This window comes from Centruroides vittatus, unplaced genomic scaffold, assembly GCF_030686945.1.
Source record: "Centruroides vittatus isolate TY-2023 unplaced genomic scaffold, ASM3068694v2 contig_459, whole genome shotgun sequence".
NCBI classification, from domain to species: domain Eukaryota; kingdom Metazoa; phylum Arthropoda; class Arachnida; order Scorpiones; family Buthidae; genus Centruroides; species Centruroides vittatus.
In genome coordinates this window covers 1,074,374-1,094,619 of record NW_027122255.1, presented here as the reverse complement: position 1 = coordinate 1,094,619, position 20,246 = coordinate 1,074,374, and the positions used below count along the sequence as shown (strand labels likewise).

Sequence of the window (20,246 nt, the reverse complement as noted above, 5' to 3'; positions counted from 1 at the left end):
TGAAGGTAAATGTGCTGTATTATTTACGTATTTTCTAAATCAGATTCCAAAAGGTTTGGCGAGATTCCAAGTAGCTGCCAAGCCTCATCATGATTTCATTTAAAAAAGCAATTCCTAGTTATTTCGTATGGTTTTTAGTTATTTTCTATGTGAGACTTTTTTTATGCGGTCCCTATTGACTGCATAAAAAAAAATATTTTTTTAATTGTGTTGCAAAAACTATTTTTTATAGCCACTAGTGAAGTTTCGTGCGATTCTTTTTTTTAATGCATTTTTTTTTTTATGCAGTCCCTATCCACCGCATAAAAACAGGTTTGACTGTATATATATTCTTTAAATATGTTAAATAAAAATATACAGTAGAGCATCGATTATCCAACCCCCGATTAACCCTCTTATCGGTTAACCGACTGCGTTCTAGTCGGCAAATTCAAATGTTTGCTAGTGATGTGGCGCTACAATATTTGGTTATGTCTTGGCTACTTTAATATTATTTTTGTTAAATTTTTGCATGTTTTAGCTGGCAGCACTGGTTCAACCATGAAAGGGAGGCTAGTATTTAAACCAGGCCTAATACACTATACTAATAATGTATTTTTTCATACTTTTCGGTTATCCGACCAACCCCAGTCCCCAATTAAGTTGGATAATCGATGCTCTACTGTATAAATAAAAGATATATTTTTTCTTATGAACAAATAGTTTAGAATTACATTTTAGCAAAGTGACTGGGTCAGTCCTTGGCAAGTGCTTATAAACCAATGGTCCACACTTTGAGAATCATTAACTTAAGTATTTTTAGTTGCAGTATTTAAATCATGTATATATACTAGAAGTTTCATAAAATTTAGTAAAAAAAAATACTAGCCTAAAAATATACCTTTATAAAATTCCAAAAGAATATTCCAAAAAAAGAAAATATTATATACTCACATATATCATAAACTCTACAGATTGGAGTTGCTGCATAATATCCACTTGAAAACCCTTGTGTAACTCCAATATATTGTGTGCGTAGAAACAGACTTACGTTCTCAATCTTTCCCTTTTCAGATCTTCTTCAAGTCCTTTGATAAATATCCCATAAAAAGAATATACATTTGGAACTCGTTAATATGTTCGTTTTGGATTTATAATCTTCCAATAAACTGAACCCGAGGAAGACCCAAAAAGGGAAGGATCGAAAATGTTAGTCTCTTTTTACACACAATATATTGGAGTTACACAAGGGTTCTCAAGTGGATATTATATGACATCAAATATAGGTTTTAGAGGAAATATGCTGTTTTTCAATGTTAAATTTATTTATTTGATGAATTGAATACGTACAAGTACTTTCAACATTTCAAAATGTCATTTTCAGGTGAACAAAGAATATACAAAATTTCAATAGCAATTCCTTTTTTTTTCTTTTTTTTATTATTATTTTTTTTAATTTTTACATTGACCAAACATACAAATGTATTCTAAACCTAAATGCATAGTAAGTCTAAAATTTTAACATTTGCAAAAAATTTTTGTTTTAATTTTGAAACAAATATGGAGGATATTCACAACAGATACAAAATGTTGTTAAATAAAATAAATAAAATAGAAAAATGGATAACCAAAATAAAATACAGTATAGTGTTAAGTAAAATAATATAAAAAACAAAAAAAGGCTAAAACAAAAATAAAAATCTAGCTGTTAAAAATAATAACATAAATTTAATGCTGAAAGACAGTATATTTCCTCCATAAGAAATATTCTATATTTTTTGTGACATATTAGAATTTTTTGAAGAAGATTGTGAATTATTATTCTTATCATGTTAGTGAAATGTGTCCTATTTAGTTAATCGGTGTCTAGTACTATGCCATACCAAGGTCAAGGAATAGGTACAGAAAAGCTGTTATTTTATTTATGTGTTAGTTAGATATACAAGGTAAACCATTTTAATCAATCCAGTGGAATAATTTGAAAAATGCACATCCTACAAATTTATCATTAAATCATAAATTGTGGGTTTCTTCCTCATTTGTTAAACATTTCACCATTGTTATAAACAGAGTTATGGAAGCTTCACATTTTGGTATTGGAATATGAGGAAGTTTGCTATAGTAGTTGTTAAATGCATAATTCTTTACAGTTATCAATGTTATAAAAAATTTAACATAATTAGCAGAAAAGTCATTCTACCATCTAGTGAGAGAAAATAAAATAAATTAAACATATTGCCTGGCATACTAAGCAAACAATGCTGACATCATTAGGGAATGTGCTATTTGGTTGAACTGAAGAAATGTCAAGTGACGTTGCTTTCAAGTTGATTCTTCCCTTAGACAGACTGTAATCAGAAGTTATGGACATTTGAAGTTTTATGTGACTGCCATTTCATGTACATGTGAATCTGTGGATGCCTGTGAATTTCACTGAAAAAAGGAAGAAAAATGCTACTAAAGTTGTTAGGAAACTATTATTATTTGGTAAAAATTTTTTTTTTTTTTTTGGTTCAAATAATGAACTGATTCAAAACTAGTGTCACAGCAGTTAATCTATCAAGCTTATGATAAAGAGAAGACAATATTCATCCTAACAAATAATAATAGCTTACTAACAACTTTTCTAGCATTTTTCTTTCTTTTTCAGTGAAATTTACAGGCATTTACAGTTTCATGTGTGCACAAAGTGGTGGCTGCATAAAACTTCAAACATCTATAACTTACAATTATTGTGGCTTTCAAAAAAATGCTTTAGATAAAAGTTTGTTTATTTTTATGTGGAATCAGAATATGCAATAAAAAATTGGGGTTCCCATTTAAGAAAATGAAGTTGATCCCATTTTCACTAACTATAGTGCCATCTATGGTGAAACCAATAGCCCCATCCTGTGGCCCCTTTGAAGTCTAACCTTTATGATTTAATGATTTTTTTATAGGATGTGTATTTTTTGAGTTATTCCACTGGATTGATTAAAATGGACAACTCTGTACATCTGTGTTTAAGAGTTTTTATGAAATATGTTTAGTATGACTGCCTTGTATAATGTGATGTATATGCTCTTGTTAAAGTTTAATGTTTCCAAACTTTTGTACAGGGTATGTGATATGATGCCTGTGCAAAAAAAGAACATATACAATAAGTACTATATCCATTCTCCACAGATACTATCAGCCGATTGCAGAGACAGAGTTTACATTAAACGACGTTTAACAACAGAACAGCCTATAGACATTGGCTGGCTGAACTGCAGTTTAAAATGCATTGCAAAGACAACAAGTGTCTATTTCTGAATGCCCTCTAAAGGAAGCGGCAAAACATTGGCTCTTACTTTCTTCACCATTACTCCCCTGTTTTAGGAGTCATTCGACCAATCAGGTTATTTGTTTGTGATGTCAGAATAGGTTGCCAGCTATATTCCAAAAGCTTCTGGAAATAAAATCTTAAGGCTGTCAACAACCATTGTTTAGCAATTAATGACAATCCTTTTCCATTTCGATATTTAATTTTCATCACCAATACGGTGATGAAAATACGAACAAATCCTTATTTAGAAAATTTATACCGAGTTCGAAATTCATCTTGGGAATGGATTTTTAAGGAATTATTTCGACATTGTCTCCCTTCATAACTGTCAGAATGTAATAGTAATAATAAAATATTTTGAATTATTCATTTTTTATTTGTAAAAAAAGATTTTGGTAATTATTAAAATTGTCTTGTTTGTTTAACAGAATGTTCTGACTAGGTGATTAACCACAATGACTCTGAAATGCATTAATGTTTTATAACCGACACGATACTCGAATTGTAAATAAATGCATCCGATTTAAATTAATTGTAGTTTTAAGTCTTCACTCATTTGAATATCGGAATTGGAACATTTAAAACAAATTTAAAATATTTAATTTTGTTATTTTTGCTCCAAGCAATTAATTAATGAATAATTTTGTCAATTTGTTCCATTTACAACATTTATCAAAGAAATGATAACCACTTTTATCTAAACTTTTCCACCAACAAAAGTATCACTCGAATTAAAAATTCCTCTAAACCTGCTGCCGAGTGAGTCTAGAAGGTAGGTCAAATAACTTGTTTCTAATCAATGTCTACATTGTGGCAAGCTCGAAACGCTGTCTCTGCAATGAAACTTTTTTGAACTGCAGTCTACTCGATCTGAAAACTGCCGTCGGCCTCTAAATGTTCTCTCTGCAGTCGGCTGTATATTTTGTGGGTGAGTTCTGAGTATTAACTAATTTTTCAATGTATGTATTTTGTATGCTATGACTGTTTGGTACAGCTGTCTATGATGCATATGGTTTTGTTTTGTTTATCAACAAATATGACATCTGGTTGGTTGTGATGGATTATTTTGTCTGTGATTATGGCACAGTCATAGTATTTTTTGTGCGTTGTTTCTATTATCTTTGGAGGTATATATTCATAGTATAATTGCTGAGTGTGACTAGTTTGTGTTTGTTTGCAAGCTTTTGATGTATTATACTTGTTATTTGGTTATGTTACTGAAAGTAGTTTGTGTTAAAAGTTTGCAACCTGATGTTATGTGTTGTATAGTCTTGTGCATGATATAACATATATCACAAGTATCTGTGAATGGTGAATGTTATGTCTTTTAAAATGTTCTTCCTATGGTTTCTTGTATGACAATCTTGAACTCTTCTGTCTTCCAAAGATGCATTTTTGAATTAGCCAGAAGTTTGACACAACCTGGCTGAGATCATTTGGATGCTTACTATGGTGTTTCTCTTGGATCCAAAACTACTATGTTTTGTATTGTTTATGTCTCTTGTATACTGTGTTAGATTCAGGTCAGTGTTGTGAAGATTTAATGGCATGTTTTTGTCTGTAAGTGTTATAATTTATATAATTGTGGTGATTATTGATTTTTGTAGTAAAAATCTTACTGTGTCTAGGTTTGTTTGTAGTGAAGATTTAAAATATCTGTGAAAAATATAAAATATCTATCCTCTCTCTTTACAAGGAAGAGTCAGAGTCAGCCTTGGGTTTAGGATGATGTACTGTACATGTTTGCTTTTGGAGGAGTGAGGAGTTTAGTTTTGTGCATGTCCAATTTATAACTCCAATGAATAAGTACTGGTGTGTATGTGTTGATTGCTTCAAATATGTGTTTAATTGCTGATTTGTGCATGTTGTATGATTTTGGCCTGTTGGAAACTTAAATATTTGTAGACTTTTAAAATTTTTCCTTTAACATAATAATAATTTTTTTGGCACAATAAGAAAATGGAAAGTTTTAAACAAAAATATTTTTATATTTTAGATGATTGCTCTAATGAAGAAATTGTTCCCACACCTGAACTTGCATATTCACATATTTGGGATTCATCTATTCGTGATGAAGTGTCTTTTAAGAAAATTCCTCAAGCAAAGTTAAATGAAATGAGATCAAATAATTCTTTGAGTAAATCTAACTTTTTATTATTATATATTAGTAAAATATGTTTAGTAATTTATAACTACAATTAATTGTCATTTTTTTATTATTATCAGATTTTAATACTACTTTAGAAGAACTGAGTAATAAATCCAGAATTCCACTTCTCATAATTTTTCAAAGTGGAAATGAAAATGGTAAGTTTAAACTGGTAAAAATAAAATTATAGAAATGTTTTATAATTATAAATTTATTATAAAATTAAATTATAAATTATATTAATATTAAATAAGATGTTAATCCATTGCAGTGGATAATCTAGTTTCAAATCAGATTCACACTCATTATAGACTGTATTCTGCAATAAACTTCTCAACACATGGCGCAGCTAAAGAACTTACTAACACTTCCAATTTCTAACTTCCTGATTGTTGCTAGTCAATATTGTTGCATAAACAGCATAAACAATATTTCTAGAAATATTGTTTATGCTGTTTTGAGATAATAGGATATTTCTGTACTGGCTTAATTGTTTACATATTGTACTAAAGACATAAATTAAATGGCCTCAGAAGAATATTGTTATAAAAACATGCCAGATATTTTCAAAGACCCATGTTTGAAAATATTAGATGCATCATTGACTGCTCAGGATCTGCTATACAAAGATCGGCTAGGGCTGAAACCTATACCAACTACAAAGGCCAAATTACAATTAATTATTTAATAGCTATAAGTATTAATATAAGTCTTAATGGATGTATTAGTTTCATGTCTGGAGAGGAAGAATTTCTGACAAAGAACTGACAAAAAAAATTCTAGATTTTTGGATTTTCTGAAGCAAGGATGCACAATCCTTTCAAATAGAGGATTTAATATAATAGATTTATCATCAGTAAGAGAAATTAATTTGCTTATTTCTCATTCTATAAAAGGAAAAAAAAACAACTGCATGGAAGAGAAATATTACTATCTAGGAAAATGGCATATGTTAAAATCCATGTGGAAAGAATAGTTGGTCAATTAAAAACATTTAAGGCTCTTTCAATAGGGCTTAAAGTGACTCTCTTTTTTAGCTTTTTTTCATAGCTCCTCTCTTTTTTAGCTTTTTCTCAGAAAAACTCACTTTTTTAGCTTTTTTCACTTCCCATGTGAAATTTTTTTTCATAAATGCACTTGGGAGCGAAATAGCGACCAGCACGTTCCCATATGCCTTATGGACCGTGCGCGACATGATAAGGCACTGTCGTATACACATGTAGTGTACTACATTTATATAAACTAACAAAATGAGGAGCTTCCCAAAGCTTGATACTCTGCACATGCTGTAGGAATTTGCACGTGGGTTCTCCTTGCTTGTATCCTTGTGAAATACCGATCTCCACGGCACTTCGATATAATCACGCTGCATTAAGACATAAGTACACTTCTAGTTTGGCGTTAAGAGTGATTTTTATACAGCATTATTTTTAGCATTTGTATTTATTTAAGTGCAGTGGACAAAAGAAAGAAATAGATTTTATTTAATACTAACAGTAGAAACTCATGTTTTAGCAACGGAAAATCGTATAGAACCCAATACTTTCTGAAGTAAGTTGCTAAGCAAACTTCTTCCCAACCGCCTGCTATTCTTTAGCTTAAACGATGACATTACTCGTTTTTGACTACCGTAGCGATAATAAATTTGATTTCTACTGTTATTATTAAAGAAAACGTTGTAGGACACTCGTTTCAAAGCTTGTATCTTTCTAGCACTCTGTAAAATTAAAGATCGAGCGAATCTCGTGCCAGGAAATACAAGATTTTAAACTAATATCCTAAATATTAATAACTTCTGTAGAGACAATCTTTAGACAAAGACAAAAGTTTGGTTTTAAGTGGGTGCTTATATATTTGGCATGCACCATGGTTTTCTGTATTCTAACGGTGTCCTTCATTTTCCATTTCGACAGAAACTATAAAACTCGTCACGCACGTGCGCATTCGAACAGCTGCGGTCAATCCGGCACCAAATTAAAAAATTAATTTGTAAATATTTAGCGTCGAAAAACCGCTATTTTCACTTTAATCTAGCTTTTCGATATGCTTCTAGTCGAACTCAGTCAAAAAATTAATTTAATTATAATTTATTGAAGATTTTAATTTTTTAATATTAGAAAGTAATTAGCATAAATTACATGGTGTCATGTCTCATCTTCGCTCCTGTTCAAGTTTATTGTCCTATACATGCGCCGATGTTCGTTTTTACTTCTGCTGGGGTTTTATTTCAACTTCGACCGTTTGGTTACGCAAAGTGGGGAGATGGGCGTCACCTGATCGCATACTTGACTTTTTACAAGTTTCCTTACCTCGAAAGAAACTTATATTTTTTCTCGATTTTAATTATTATTAACTAACTTTTTTTGATGGATTCTTATATCCTTGTATTATCTAAAGTTGCAGATATCAATGCGTAAAACTTTATTTAAAAAATTGTTTTTCTTATATTTTAAAATTCAAAAATAAATTAAATATCGGAAATGCTAAACTATAAGTACAGTGTGTTTTACATTATCATTGCGAACAGATACAGCCAATTATTTTATAAACGTATTTATTATTTTAATTTTTATAAATTATTTAATTTGATGCAACGTGATCAATTAATTACTGTGGTGCGTTAACATGGGCGTAACCAGGAAGGGGCATGGGTGGGCACGCCTCCCCCCAGTTAACCTGGTGCCCCTCCCCAGAAAATTCTTCTTCTTCTTCTTATTCAATTTAATATGGAGATTATAGCCTTTGCGGCTCTTTCTCCGACCGACGTTGCCAGTTGCTAAGCGAAACGGCTAGTGAGGCTAATGTAGCGCTCCAGCGCCGCCACGTGTTGACTAGGAGTGATGGAGGCCGGCGGCCAGTAGATAGGTGTCAGCGTGCGCACCAGAGACATGTTTAGGGTCATCGTGTTGCCTTGGTCCTTGTGGGCTATAGTGTATTTGGGGCAATGTAGCCAGTAATGAAGTGTAGTTTCCGCTGCGCCACAATGGGGGCACCCCGGGGAGTCGTGTAGATGCCGTGAGTAAAGGAAAGCATGTAACGGGGCCGTCTCGGTCCGGAGCCGGGCCAAAAGCGTCTCTGCGTGGCGAGATGACGCGCAACTGTACCTCCAGGGGGCGAAAGGGCGTAGGTGGTCCTGGCCTTTGTTGCGGAGCACCGCTGACCAGGAATCCATCAGGGTGCCGATGGCGGTGTCCTGCAAAGCCCGGGTGAGGTCACGTGGCGTGAGGGGTTTCCAGATGGAGCCACAGAGCGGGTCCCCAGAAAATTACAGCCTCTAGGCCCCCCATAACAAACTCTGGCTACACCAATGCGCGTTAATTAATATGGAGGCGAGACTCGATTCAATTACTTTTTCATTTCAGACGTTAATTACAGTGTTATTTTAATGTAATTTTATACATAATGTATGTTTATTATAATTAATAAATCTATATAAGAATAATATCTGTGTCTAATAAAACAAAGCGATTATAAAAATAAAAAGCGTGCGTTCCATCTCGATCTTTTGTAAGCGAAATTTTATGATTTTAATTTTTAAAAAATGAGATTTTTATTTATAATTTCTGTAATTTGTTCTATAAGAGCAAAAAACTAAACTTATCAAATATCAACTCTCTGTAAATAATTTCATCATTTACTTATTAATGTCAGATTTGTTAAATTTCATGGGATTGTATTATTTTTCAACTTCAGGGTAGTAGAAAGCTTTGTATATTTTCTCCCATAAAAGTAATAGACTCTGCCGGTTCCCCACTGTGAAGGACAACAAACTGCTAAATGTTTAATTACATTGTTTTCATAAACTCTCTTCTCTGTCAGTTGTGGGTCGAATGACTAACAAATTGTTTTATTGTATTCAGGGGAATAGATTTGTGAGACTAGTATTACCAGTAATGAATTCTGTAATTTTATTTTTAATCATTTAAAAAATATTGATAAAATTACCAAATAAATGATTGGGTCACAATTACTAGTGGTATTGCTATATAACAGACATGGGCAAATGCGACTCCGAGAGCCGCATGCGGTCTCGGAGTCGCATTTTTGAGTTTTATGTGGCTCTTGCTGAAAGTGTTAATTTCTGCCTTTTATTATTATTTTTACAGTTTTATTTCCACAATTTTGTGAAAATATGTTTATTAAAAAAATTCAATACTTGTTTTATATTATATAATAAAATCAAGGTACAGAACTGCAGTACAGAGTAAAAAAGTACAGAACTGCGGCTCCCATGCATTTTGCAAAACCTACATTTCGGCTCCCACTGAACTTTTGCTTGCCCACCCCTGCTATGTAATGAACATGCAACCCACTGATTCTGCCAGAAGTTGTTTTTTTTCTTCTTTAATTACATTTTTTTTATGAAGAAATCAAAAAATGTACCTTGAAATAAATGGCATTTGAAATTTGGCATGTTATATGGAAACACATTCTGGTAGTTATGTTACTATTCCATTTGCTTTGCTGTGTAATGGTGGGAATTCTGTATGGGGCACATGAAAACTTAATGCGGGCCTGTTCTGGCTTAATGCAGTCTTACTGGTCACTTTTCTGGAGTATAAACTCAGCCTAACTATTTTCATATTTAATCTTATCAGTCCACTTAATAATCAATCTAATATCATACGCAATGTTATTGATACAAAATATGTGTGCGTTTGTGTGTTTTTTTAATAATGCCTGTTTTCGTTCATTTTAAGACTATTAGCTTTTTTAGCTTTTTTTCAGTGTGAACTCTCTTTTCTCACTTTTTTTTATTGCCATGACTGCCATGAAGCCCTGTTTCAACAAAATTGCCAATTTCTTTACTGAAGAGAGTGAGGGATTCAAATGTATTAACTATTGATAATATATTGGTAGTTTGCTGTACCCTTTCAAATTTCAGAAGTGCAGTAATTCAATAATAAGTATTTTTATAAATTAAAACAATATAAAATTCTTTGTATACTTTAAAATGTAAAAATGAAATAAGACATGACAGTGAGATGTTTTAATAAATATTTATTCTCGTAAATCATGTGAGGATATGTAAAATCTTTACTAATAATAATGTCATAAATAATAAACACATTGTTTATTATTAAATAATAAACAAATCCGTGTTTATTATTTAAGACAATATTTACATGTCCATTTACTTTTGGGATTTCTTTTTAAACCAATATAAGTGAAGTGAAATGACTTTTTTACATTATAAACAAATTGATATCATTCCTGCTTTTTCACCTTTAAAACTGTAACAGAATTTAATATTTTGAAATCAATTTTAAGGTTATTTGAACATAATTCTGGAATAATAAGTATTTTTGATGTCATTCCAATAAATGCTATTAAAATTTAATTTATCAATTGCTATTTTTTCTGAGAATAAACAACAAAAACTCCATTTTGTAATCTAGAAATACCCATTTCATCCTGAATTGTGTATAATAATAATGAGAAGTTTTTTCAAGTGCAAATCCTTATTCGAATAAAAATATTTTTTTGTAACAACCTCCTTAATTACTCCATTTTTTATATTTGAGGGACATTTTACTTCAACTACTGCTGAAGGACAACAATTATACTTAAATATAGCATCAGACATTCCTATAAAGTAATATGTTTCGTCCAATATCAGTTCTGATTGAGAAATTGAAGGAGACTCATGCTTTGGTGCTTCTAGAGAAAAAAATGCATCTAAAGCTTTCTTTTCATTTTCTTTCCCCCATTTAACAGATTTGTAGTGTACTTTTCAGTTTAAATTTTCAAGAATTTCTGCTATAATTGTTTGTGCTCTAGTTCTACATTTCACAATCTTAGGCCGCGACTCCATTGAAGATGTCAGACTTTCTCTTCTGTTCATGACATAGTAAATTGATTGGTTTCTGGTTGCTTGTTCTAAACATTTTATTCTTTCACTACTAACAGTTATACTTAAAAATATATTCTTGCAGCTTTCATGGTTTTGATCTCTTTTGTATTTTGTTCATTAATTCTATTACTGTATTAGGCATATTTTCTTTATTAATTTATAATTCACCTTCTGGGCAGGTATCAGTTTCAGAGCTATTTTAATACTATACATAGCAGTGGCGTGCTGTCATTGGAAGCAGTGGAAGCGCCGCTTCCACCTTCCAATGTCCTCTTGTAGTTTCTAAAATATAAATTTTCATATTTTAACATACTTTGAATTAATTAAAATTAATATTTTATTATAACTGCATAATGTATCTTATTACAAATTTCTATATCATCATACAAATTTCTATCATACATGTGAAAAAAATGATAAGATTGCTATTGCATATTCGAATATCAGTGGCGAAATGGAAGTGCTTACGAGACAGCTTCCACGGCGAGAATAACTGAGTGGTGTAAAGCAGCCAGAGGGCATTGGCGCATGCACTTTACAGAGCACCATCCTCACATGGTTTAGCTGGTGGAAACTACACACGTATAACACTTCCAACGATTCTATCCCTTAGCCACTGCGTAGGGAGCTCTCTGACTAAGTGAATTGTTTGAATACTCTTTACTTTTCAAATATTAATGTTATTTTTATGTATGTTTTTTTGCAAAGTTATATTTAATTATAATTTTCTTTTAATTATACTGTAATTATATTGACAGATTTTCAGACATAAAATCTTTAGACTTTTTATCACTTTTAGATGTTAATAATTTTAATATTATGAAAAACAATTTTTCCAAGTGTGTTTTAATTCTTTAAATTAAGTAAATTTTATGGGAAATGTTTTGATTTATCTAAATTACGTAGTGAATTGCAATATTTATATTCGTGTCCGGACTATATTGACAAGCAACTCTTAAACATAAAACATATTATAATTAATGTTGATCCAAACAAAGACGTGCTAAAAGAATTATATGATTTAATATTATTAATATTTATGGTACCATCTACCGGTGGGTCTGCTGAGTGCAGTTTTTCGACCACGAAGCAAATTCATACATTGGCCAGGAACACTCGGTCGGAGGAAAAATTGTCATCAGTAGCGTTGCTTTCGATAGAAAAAGAGCTTTCAAATACGTTGATGGAGTCGACGACCAGCGACTTTTATGATAAAGTAATTAATGACTTTGCGGAAAAAATCGCTGAATAGAGTTAGTTTATAAAAAAATTAAAAAAACAAGTTTTTCTATCATTGTTTGTATCATATCAATTTGTATTTTAGAACTAAAATACATAAATTGTTTATTTTTGTCATTTCCAGTATTTGTTTAAAATTTTTATGGAAATGTGAGGTTCCGGACAGGTCTGACTCATCACAAAAGACACAAAAAACGGTTAATTTAGAAAAAAATTTATTAGTTTTAAAAAACATAGGTAAAAGTCGTTTGTAGTCGGACACCCATTGTTTATATCAAACTGCCAGGCAGAAACCATAAATCGCGGAAGGAAGTCATCCTATGATCGGTGGATTGAATTCATCTTCGATTTTGACTTTTCTCCTGCTCCAGGTAAGAGTCTCGTTACGTTTAGTAACCAGGGACCAAGCACTTGGGAAGCGTGATTGAGGGAAAATGACCAATCAAATGGATGAAAGAAAGAACGGAGATTGATATAATCCCCGATAATCGAGGACACCTGGCACTCCGTTAACATTCCAAATAACCAAAACACTGTGTGTCAACATGCAAAGAAAAAAAAAAACATTTTCTTGTCTATTGTGCCAACCTGTAACCCATGCCACTTCGGACTTGACTGTGTCCTGACGCCAATGGAGGAAGTCTCCCCGTGCCTTACAGATTTGTCAACGCCACTGTCCCGGGGCCACCTTCGATTGACCATCGAAGAACCACATCGACGCCCAGGATGTCCGAACGGCTGATAGTCCTAAAGCAAACTATTTTGTACATAGTATATGTTTATTTTATGTTTCTTTTTTGTCGGTTTGTGTCAGGTATGTCTCTTCCGCCACTACGCACGTACAAATGGACCCTAGGCCATCACTGGTACAATTAACTGATTGCCTCTGGAAGTCGGCTTCTTACGGAAACACAGCTTCCCTATCATCAAATGTCACGGTATGCTACTGGTACATAGCTGAAGCTAATGCATCTGGTATAGTTTTCTAAATAAAAAGTGAATATAAAAGTACTATTAGCATACTTATACCATAACATGTAACATAATTTAAATGAAAATTGTTAATGAATAAATTGATTTTAAACTTAATACAAATAACTTGTAACAAAGTAAATTTTACTTAATATTATTCAAAATAAATACAGTACTTGTCTTTAATATGTTTAAGCTAGCTTGTGTTTGATCAACATTATCAAAATTTTCATTTTCATCAGGATGTGTCACACTTTCATTTTGTTGGCAAATATTAATCAGTTATAATATCAGTTATCTTTTTAGGTGAACACTATAGAACAAACATTAAAAATATTTATAAATAAATAAATATGCACTTATTAAATATATATTGTTTAGAATATATTTTTTAAACTTGTATTTGTAAACGACACACAGTTTTTTTTTTTTTTAGTTTTTTCCAAATACAGTAAGACCTCACTTAATGCTGGTTATTGCAATTAGTTATTAATTATTAGTTAGTAATAAATTAGTTATTGCAAAAACAAGAATTTCAGGAAAGCCAGAATCTTCATCACAAAAAATGAACCTTACATTTCTTTGTGCATATGTTTGTGTGTTATTTAACATATATTATTATGCAAATTAATATAATTACAACTTAAAATTAAAGTAAAGTTTGTTTATTTTTGGTTGCGTGTTCCCTCTTTACTCTATGTTAAAATGACCTCGTATAACATTGTTTTGTTTAGCACTTTGTTGTCTAGGAATACATCCCTGCATGTTAAGCAGAATCTTACTGTACATAATTGTAATGTTTGGTACATGATACATTTCCTTCTTTTTCAATAGCTTCCAATGAAAAAAGAAGAGCTCCTATGTCTCTCCTAATCTATATGACTTGAATTAATCATCAATAACATATTTAATGCATCATTGCAAGTTCCTAACAGTAAATCATAAAATAGTTTCACTTTATTTTACATTTATGCTTTACAACATTACTAAAAATGTGCTATTTAACAAAAATGATAAAATACACTTACCCAGCCATGCAGGTACAATGAGCTGATAAAGCAACTTTATCATCTTGAATCATTGTCCAAGACAATATACCATTTATTATTAGTTTGGTTTCCACTTCGGCAGATATCACCAAATTTTCTGAATTCTTGAAGAAACAAATATTTCTTTCCTTCCCAGATTTATAATAATTAAACTATTCCAAACTTTTATATGCTTTAAAATCTTTTATGTATGTACACCTGATACATAAGATAAATCCAAATGTTTCCAAAATTAATATGGATCCAATTTTTAACTATTTAAAAACATTATTACTGGTGTATTCATCTAATGGATCTGGAAATTCCAAATTTTTATATTTCAGTTTCTCTTTATACCTAAATTTTGTTTCAGTATCCAATAAATTAAAATAATTTCCAGGCATCATTTACTTGTGTGTCATTTACTTACAACTAACCAGAAACACGAAATGGAAATTCAAGTAAGTTTCATACAGAGCATGTGCATATTTTCATTTATTCAAGAATACAGTCTATAATTTATCTTAGAGGACAGAGCCTAGATTAAGTGTATTGATTGATTGATACCTTATGTTAATTGATATCAGATGATGATATATTTTTAATTCTGAATAGGACATTTTTAAAAATTGTACTAATTTTGAAATAAATAAATTTATTTATTTTAAATTCTTGTATGACCTGTTAATATTTTGGGTGTATTAGATAGAAGTTTAAAACAGTAGTAAAGCTTATTGTGATGATATATGTTAAAATATTAACATGTAATATTAGAACTCTGTTACTAACAAGAAATGTTAAGCAACTTGGAAATTCTGAGGGATCTGAAACGTTGTGTAAAGGTAGAGTAGTTCATTCATAACACAAAACTACTTTTTATTTGTGACGTATTATGATTTTAGGAGGTAAAATCAGCCCTTGAAAAAACTATTGATTCTTGTTTTTGTGAAATAACTGCTGATTGGTGAGATAACAAAAAGTTTAAACAAAAGTTGTATCTCTTTTATGTCTTGCTAGTTTTCTGATTTGAATGCCTTTCACATATTTGCTTTAATTATAGTTTTATTGATTAGGATTTAAGCATTGTAATTACATGTTCTTAAATGGATATTAAATTATCTATGATAAATTCTTGTCACCTACTGTATTTTAATAGAATAAGGCCATTTTCCAACATAACTATAATTGCTCAGAAATAATTAGGTGTTCTCTTCAGAAGGAAATGGCTGACATTTGTGAATGTCCAAGTATAGACCTTAGCTGTTGTAGTTTGTAAAAAAACTTTGAATAACACTTGGATCTACTCAAGATGACATGTACTGTACATAATCATTTATATTGCAATTAACAGTTTTTCAAATAGCAATAGCCCAAAGATAACCAGTTTGAAGACTCTTCAAGTTCTAAAATCAAAAGAAAAGAAGTATTTATCAAACTGGTTTGATAAATCCTTCTTTTCTTTTGATTTTAAACTTTGTTTTATGTCAATGCTTACATGTAAATTTTCATATGAATTGATTGGATTGTTGCTGATAGATGCAACCTTTTTGTTTGTTTTTTTATTCACAAAGTATACAGTATGTACTGTACATATAAATTTTAAATATAAAAACTAATTTGAAATTTTGCATAAAGTCAAACATTATTTCATAAAGACGATATAACCCAGGATTATCTTCATTTAAAACTATAGAAGACTTACACTCAAAAAAATTATATATTTTTATTTGAGTCTTTTTATTCTTTTCATGGAACAACTCAGAAGTAACAGTAAATCAGCTTGAAGATGTAAAAAATCTTAAAACATTGTGTATTAGAGGGGTTGATGCTATTAAATTTTGGTGGTTAAAGGTCAAGATAAAGGGAGTCTTGTGTCATATCTCAAGTAGGATTGGACTTAATGTCAATTTTACTTGTTATTAGCATTTACAATTTTTTATAAAACCCATATGTACCTTCAAAATTAAGCTGTTTGCCATTTTATAATAATTAAACATATAAAAAGTTTTTTAAATAAAATATCATAATAGATGGTGCCACACACAGTCTCAAATGTTGCCAGGAAACTTAAGGAACTTGCTGCTGGATTTTTTACTATTTTGTATATATACAAAGTGGGCCAACGAAAACAAAACGGCAGAGTGTTTGTGTTCATCCAAGCAAATCGCTCGAACAGGTCGATTTTATTCTCGAGGGGACATCTTTTGCAATAAAGTTTTTGCGAATCTGAATATTAACTAAACAAACATTTTTTTTCGAAATAAATGTTTGTTTAGTTAATAAAAAAATAAATGAGTTTTTAAAATTTTTGTTGTCTGTTGTATTCAGAATCGCAAAAACTTTATTGCAAAAGATGTCCCCTCGAGAATAAAATCGACCTGTCCGAGCGATTTGCTTGGACGAACACAAACACTCTGCCGTTTCGTTTTCGTTGGCCCACCCTGTGTGTATATGTATATATATATATATATATATAATATGTTACCGGCAAAACCCGATTTTCAAACTAGTTTGGCGTAAGTGTGTCAGGCCAAACTAGTTTAGAATTATTATTCAAGTATATTAATGATTAATTTAAGTTCATCATAAAACACAAATAAGTTTATTTTTAATTTTAGTTTCATTTTAAAAGTTATTTTTATTATTTTGTTTCAATTTTTTTAAAAATTTTCAAAAGTTAATTACTTTTAAAAGTGCGTGGCTTAATAAAAAAAAATACAAATTGATAGGTACTGATTAGCTTATTTTTATTTTATAGTTTTGTATAAGTGTTGTGTCACTTCTAATCAATATCGTTTTTGGTTAATTTTACCCTAGGTATCGAAGATGGCAGCTTGTCTCCGATTCCAGTGATCAGAAGACAGGGAATAGTGGGGATGCACGTTCTAACCTAACCTAACCTATTCTAATAATTTGGTTGCTAATAATTATGGTAATTTATTAGAATAGGTTAGAACGTGTGTCCCCACTGTTCCCTGTCTTCTGATTGCTGAAATCAGAGACGAGCCGCCACCTTCGATATCTAGGGTATCATCAACCCCATTTTTTATAATTAAGTAGACTGAATAAATAGTGTTCATCTAATTGATTGCCTTTTAATTTCATTTTAACCATTAATATACTTGAATAATAATTTTAAACTAGTTTGGCCTAGGCAAAACTAGTTTGGCATAAAATCAGGTTTTGCTGGTAACATATGTATATGTCTATATATATATATATAATTATATTCTTCAAAATATTTTTGTTTCTTTTTAAATATTTTAAATGTTGATATAATTTTGCTAGCTATTATTTGATGTGTTTGCAGTACCCCTATGTAGAGATTCTTTAATAAGTTTTCAGCACTTGTTTGAGAGTGCTGTTTGCATCTCAATGAGCTAGATATCCATAATTGGGCCTTTCTCTTGTGAATGTCAAAACAAGGATATGGTAATGTAAATGTTGGCCAAACAGGGTGTTTCATATCCCTTTGTAAGGCCCAAACAAGTTGTTGGTATTTCCTGTAACTGCTTTTTTTAAAGCTGTCTTTAACAACGTTTTTCAGAGCTGAAAGTTAATTCCTGATTTAAAACAAATATAAACATCTTAAACCTGACAGTTATGTATTAAAATCAAAATATTGTTGGATTATATCAAGTTATATTACTACTACTATTATCAATTAATTGGTAAATAATTTTGCTGTAGAGTCAGGCGTTAGGTGCCAAATTACTTAGCATTTAATTAATAATAGTAGTAATATAGCCCAATATAATCCAGCAATTATTTGGCTTTAATACCTGTTTTAAAGCAGTGCAAATTTGCCTAGTCTGCTCTCTGGGAAAATTAAGGATTTCTTATCTTTCAACATGAATGCTTGTTTTTTGGTCAGCATTGTTACTAGTTTTGGCCACATGTAAACATGTATGCTGACTGAAACTCTCCTCCTCAGCCTCCTGTTGCTTTTGTGGATCTGCTGAGGAAACTCCTCTGCATCTCATCTGTGATTGTGCAAATCTCTACTCAGGTAAACTTGTTCATCTATGTTTCAATTTGTCATCCCTGGTGAAGTCCCTCAGCTTTCTTCAGAAGTCTGCTGCCTTTTTTAAAAGGTAGCAGACTTTAAAAAACTTAATCTCTCATGGAATGTACAATGAACTTTTATCAAAGCACACTTAACCTATTGTCCCCACTTATATAATCTAAAATCTTAATAAATAATTAATTTGAATGATCATTCAATTTAATCACATAATTACATCATTACAATAACACCAATGTAATGAAAAATTTAATACATAGATAATTTAAATTATTTATTTAACTAATTTAATAATTAATACAAATATTATTTATCACTTTTTAGATTATGGTAATGGTCTGGATGTTATCATTCCTGGTGGATGGAGTATGGCTTTTTGGATTGCATTCATCTATCGAGGAGCAAAAGCAAGTGGTTTAAGAGAAACAAAGAATATTGGATTAGAATCTGGACTACCTGTTTTCCCATTTAATTTTCCTGACAGTCAAAGCTGTAAAGAAATTCAAGAAAAAAGAAGATTGGAGCTGATTGCAAAACATTATAGATATCCTCCTGATAAAAGGCCAAGTTTTGAAAAACTTGGCATACAAACACCCTTCTTTTATCCATGGTTAGAATTAGTACAGGAGTGGAAAAAAGACTTTAGTCAACCTGCAAACATATCATCAATAAAAAATGATTTCTTTGTTTTGAGAGAAAAACATTACCTCAAATTACTGACTCATTTGTTTTCTTCTAACAGTAATAGAAAAGAAACAAAAAGCATCAAAAATTCTGAAATAAGTGTCCAAACATTTTCTAATTTTTTAGTTAATGAAAAACTTTACTTCCAAAATGCATTGATCTGTGTTCAGTTAACTCCAGTTTTTAAGGGAATACCCGATGAATTTTCTACTATCTTCCTACTGTTAGAAATGGATTTCAAAGAATATAAACTTAATCCACATCATCAGGGACCAATTGAACCTGTTCATCACACAGAAAATATAACAAAAAACAAGAAGACCAAGAGAAACAAAACAATTAAAAGTGAGCAACAGGAAATGAAATTATCTAAACCAGAAATAAAAAATTTACTTTCATCATCAACTAGAAAAATTATTGGTTATGTAGAATATGGAAATTATAGTTTTATTGGAGGTAGAAGTTCAGCAATGGGTCATTGTACATTGAAAGGAATTCTAGAACTTCTTCAGAAATGTTTAGAACAAGAAACAGAACCAATTGCTCTTGTAAAAAATCAAAATTCCTACCAATTCAGATATGTTAAAATAAAAATAGTAGTGTAATTTTTCAATTTGTCAAATAATAAATTATTTATATTAAATTATTCCTCATTTATAATTTAATCAATATGATTTTGCTACTTTAAAAAGATTTCATAGTCCAAATAAACTATCATGCAGATCTCATTCAAGAAATTAAAGTTTCTTGAATGATATCTGCATGATAGTTTATTTCTCTGACATTTCCAAGTTTTCCTGGTGAGAGGGAACTTGGAAATGTCAGAGAATCTCTTAATAACCAGCTTATATTTGATGTAAAGTCGGAGAATTTTGTGAAATCGGGGGGGGGGTCCGAAAGAGTCGAAACCCCATTCGATTGACACCAATATGTGAGATCTCGGGGGGAGGTAAGAGGGAGTCGTACCTTCCGTTCCGGCGACTCACTTGTCAAGGATGGCTGTTACGTTG

General features: G+C 30.9%; 1 protein-coding gene across 1 annotated transcript in view; it reads left to right on the top strand.

The window, feature by feature from the left end:
* Positions 1–19,872, top strand: part of Pop1 (POP1 ribonuclease P/MRP subunit) — a 47,664-nt gene extending 27,792 nt beyond the window's left edge. The window contains exons 8-10 of the mRNA XM_067272915.1: positions 5,283–5,423; positions 5,513–5,593; positions 18,877–19,872. Coding sequence (XP_067129016.1) covers positions 5,283–5,423; positions 5,513–5,593; positions 18,877–19,841 — 1,187 coding nt within the window. The 3' untranslated portion in view covers positions 19,842–19,872. The remainder of the gene's footprint in view (positions 1–5,282; positions 5,424–5,512; positions 5,594–18,876) is intronic.
* The last annotated feature ends 374 nt before the right edge of the window (positions 19,873–20,246 follow it).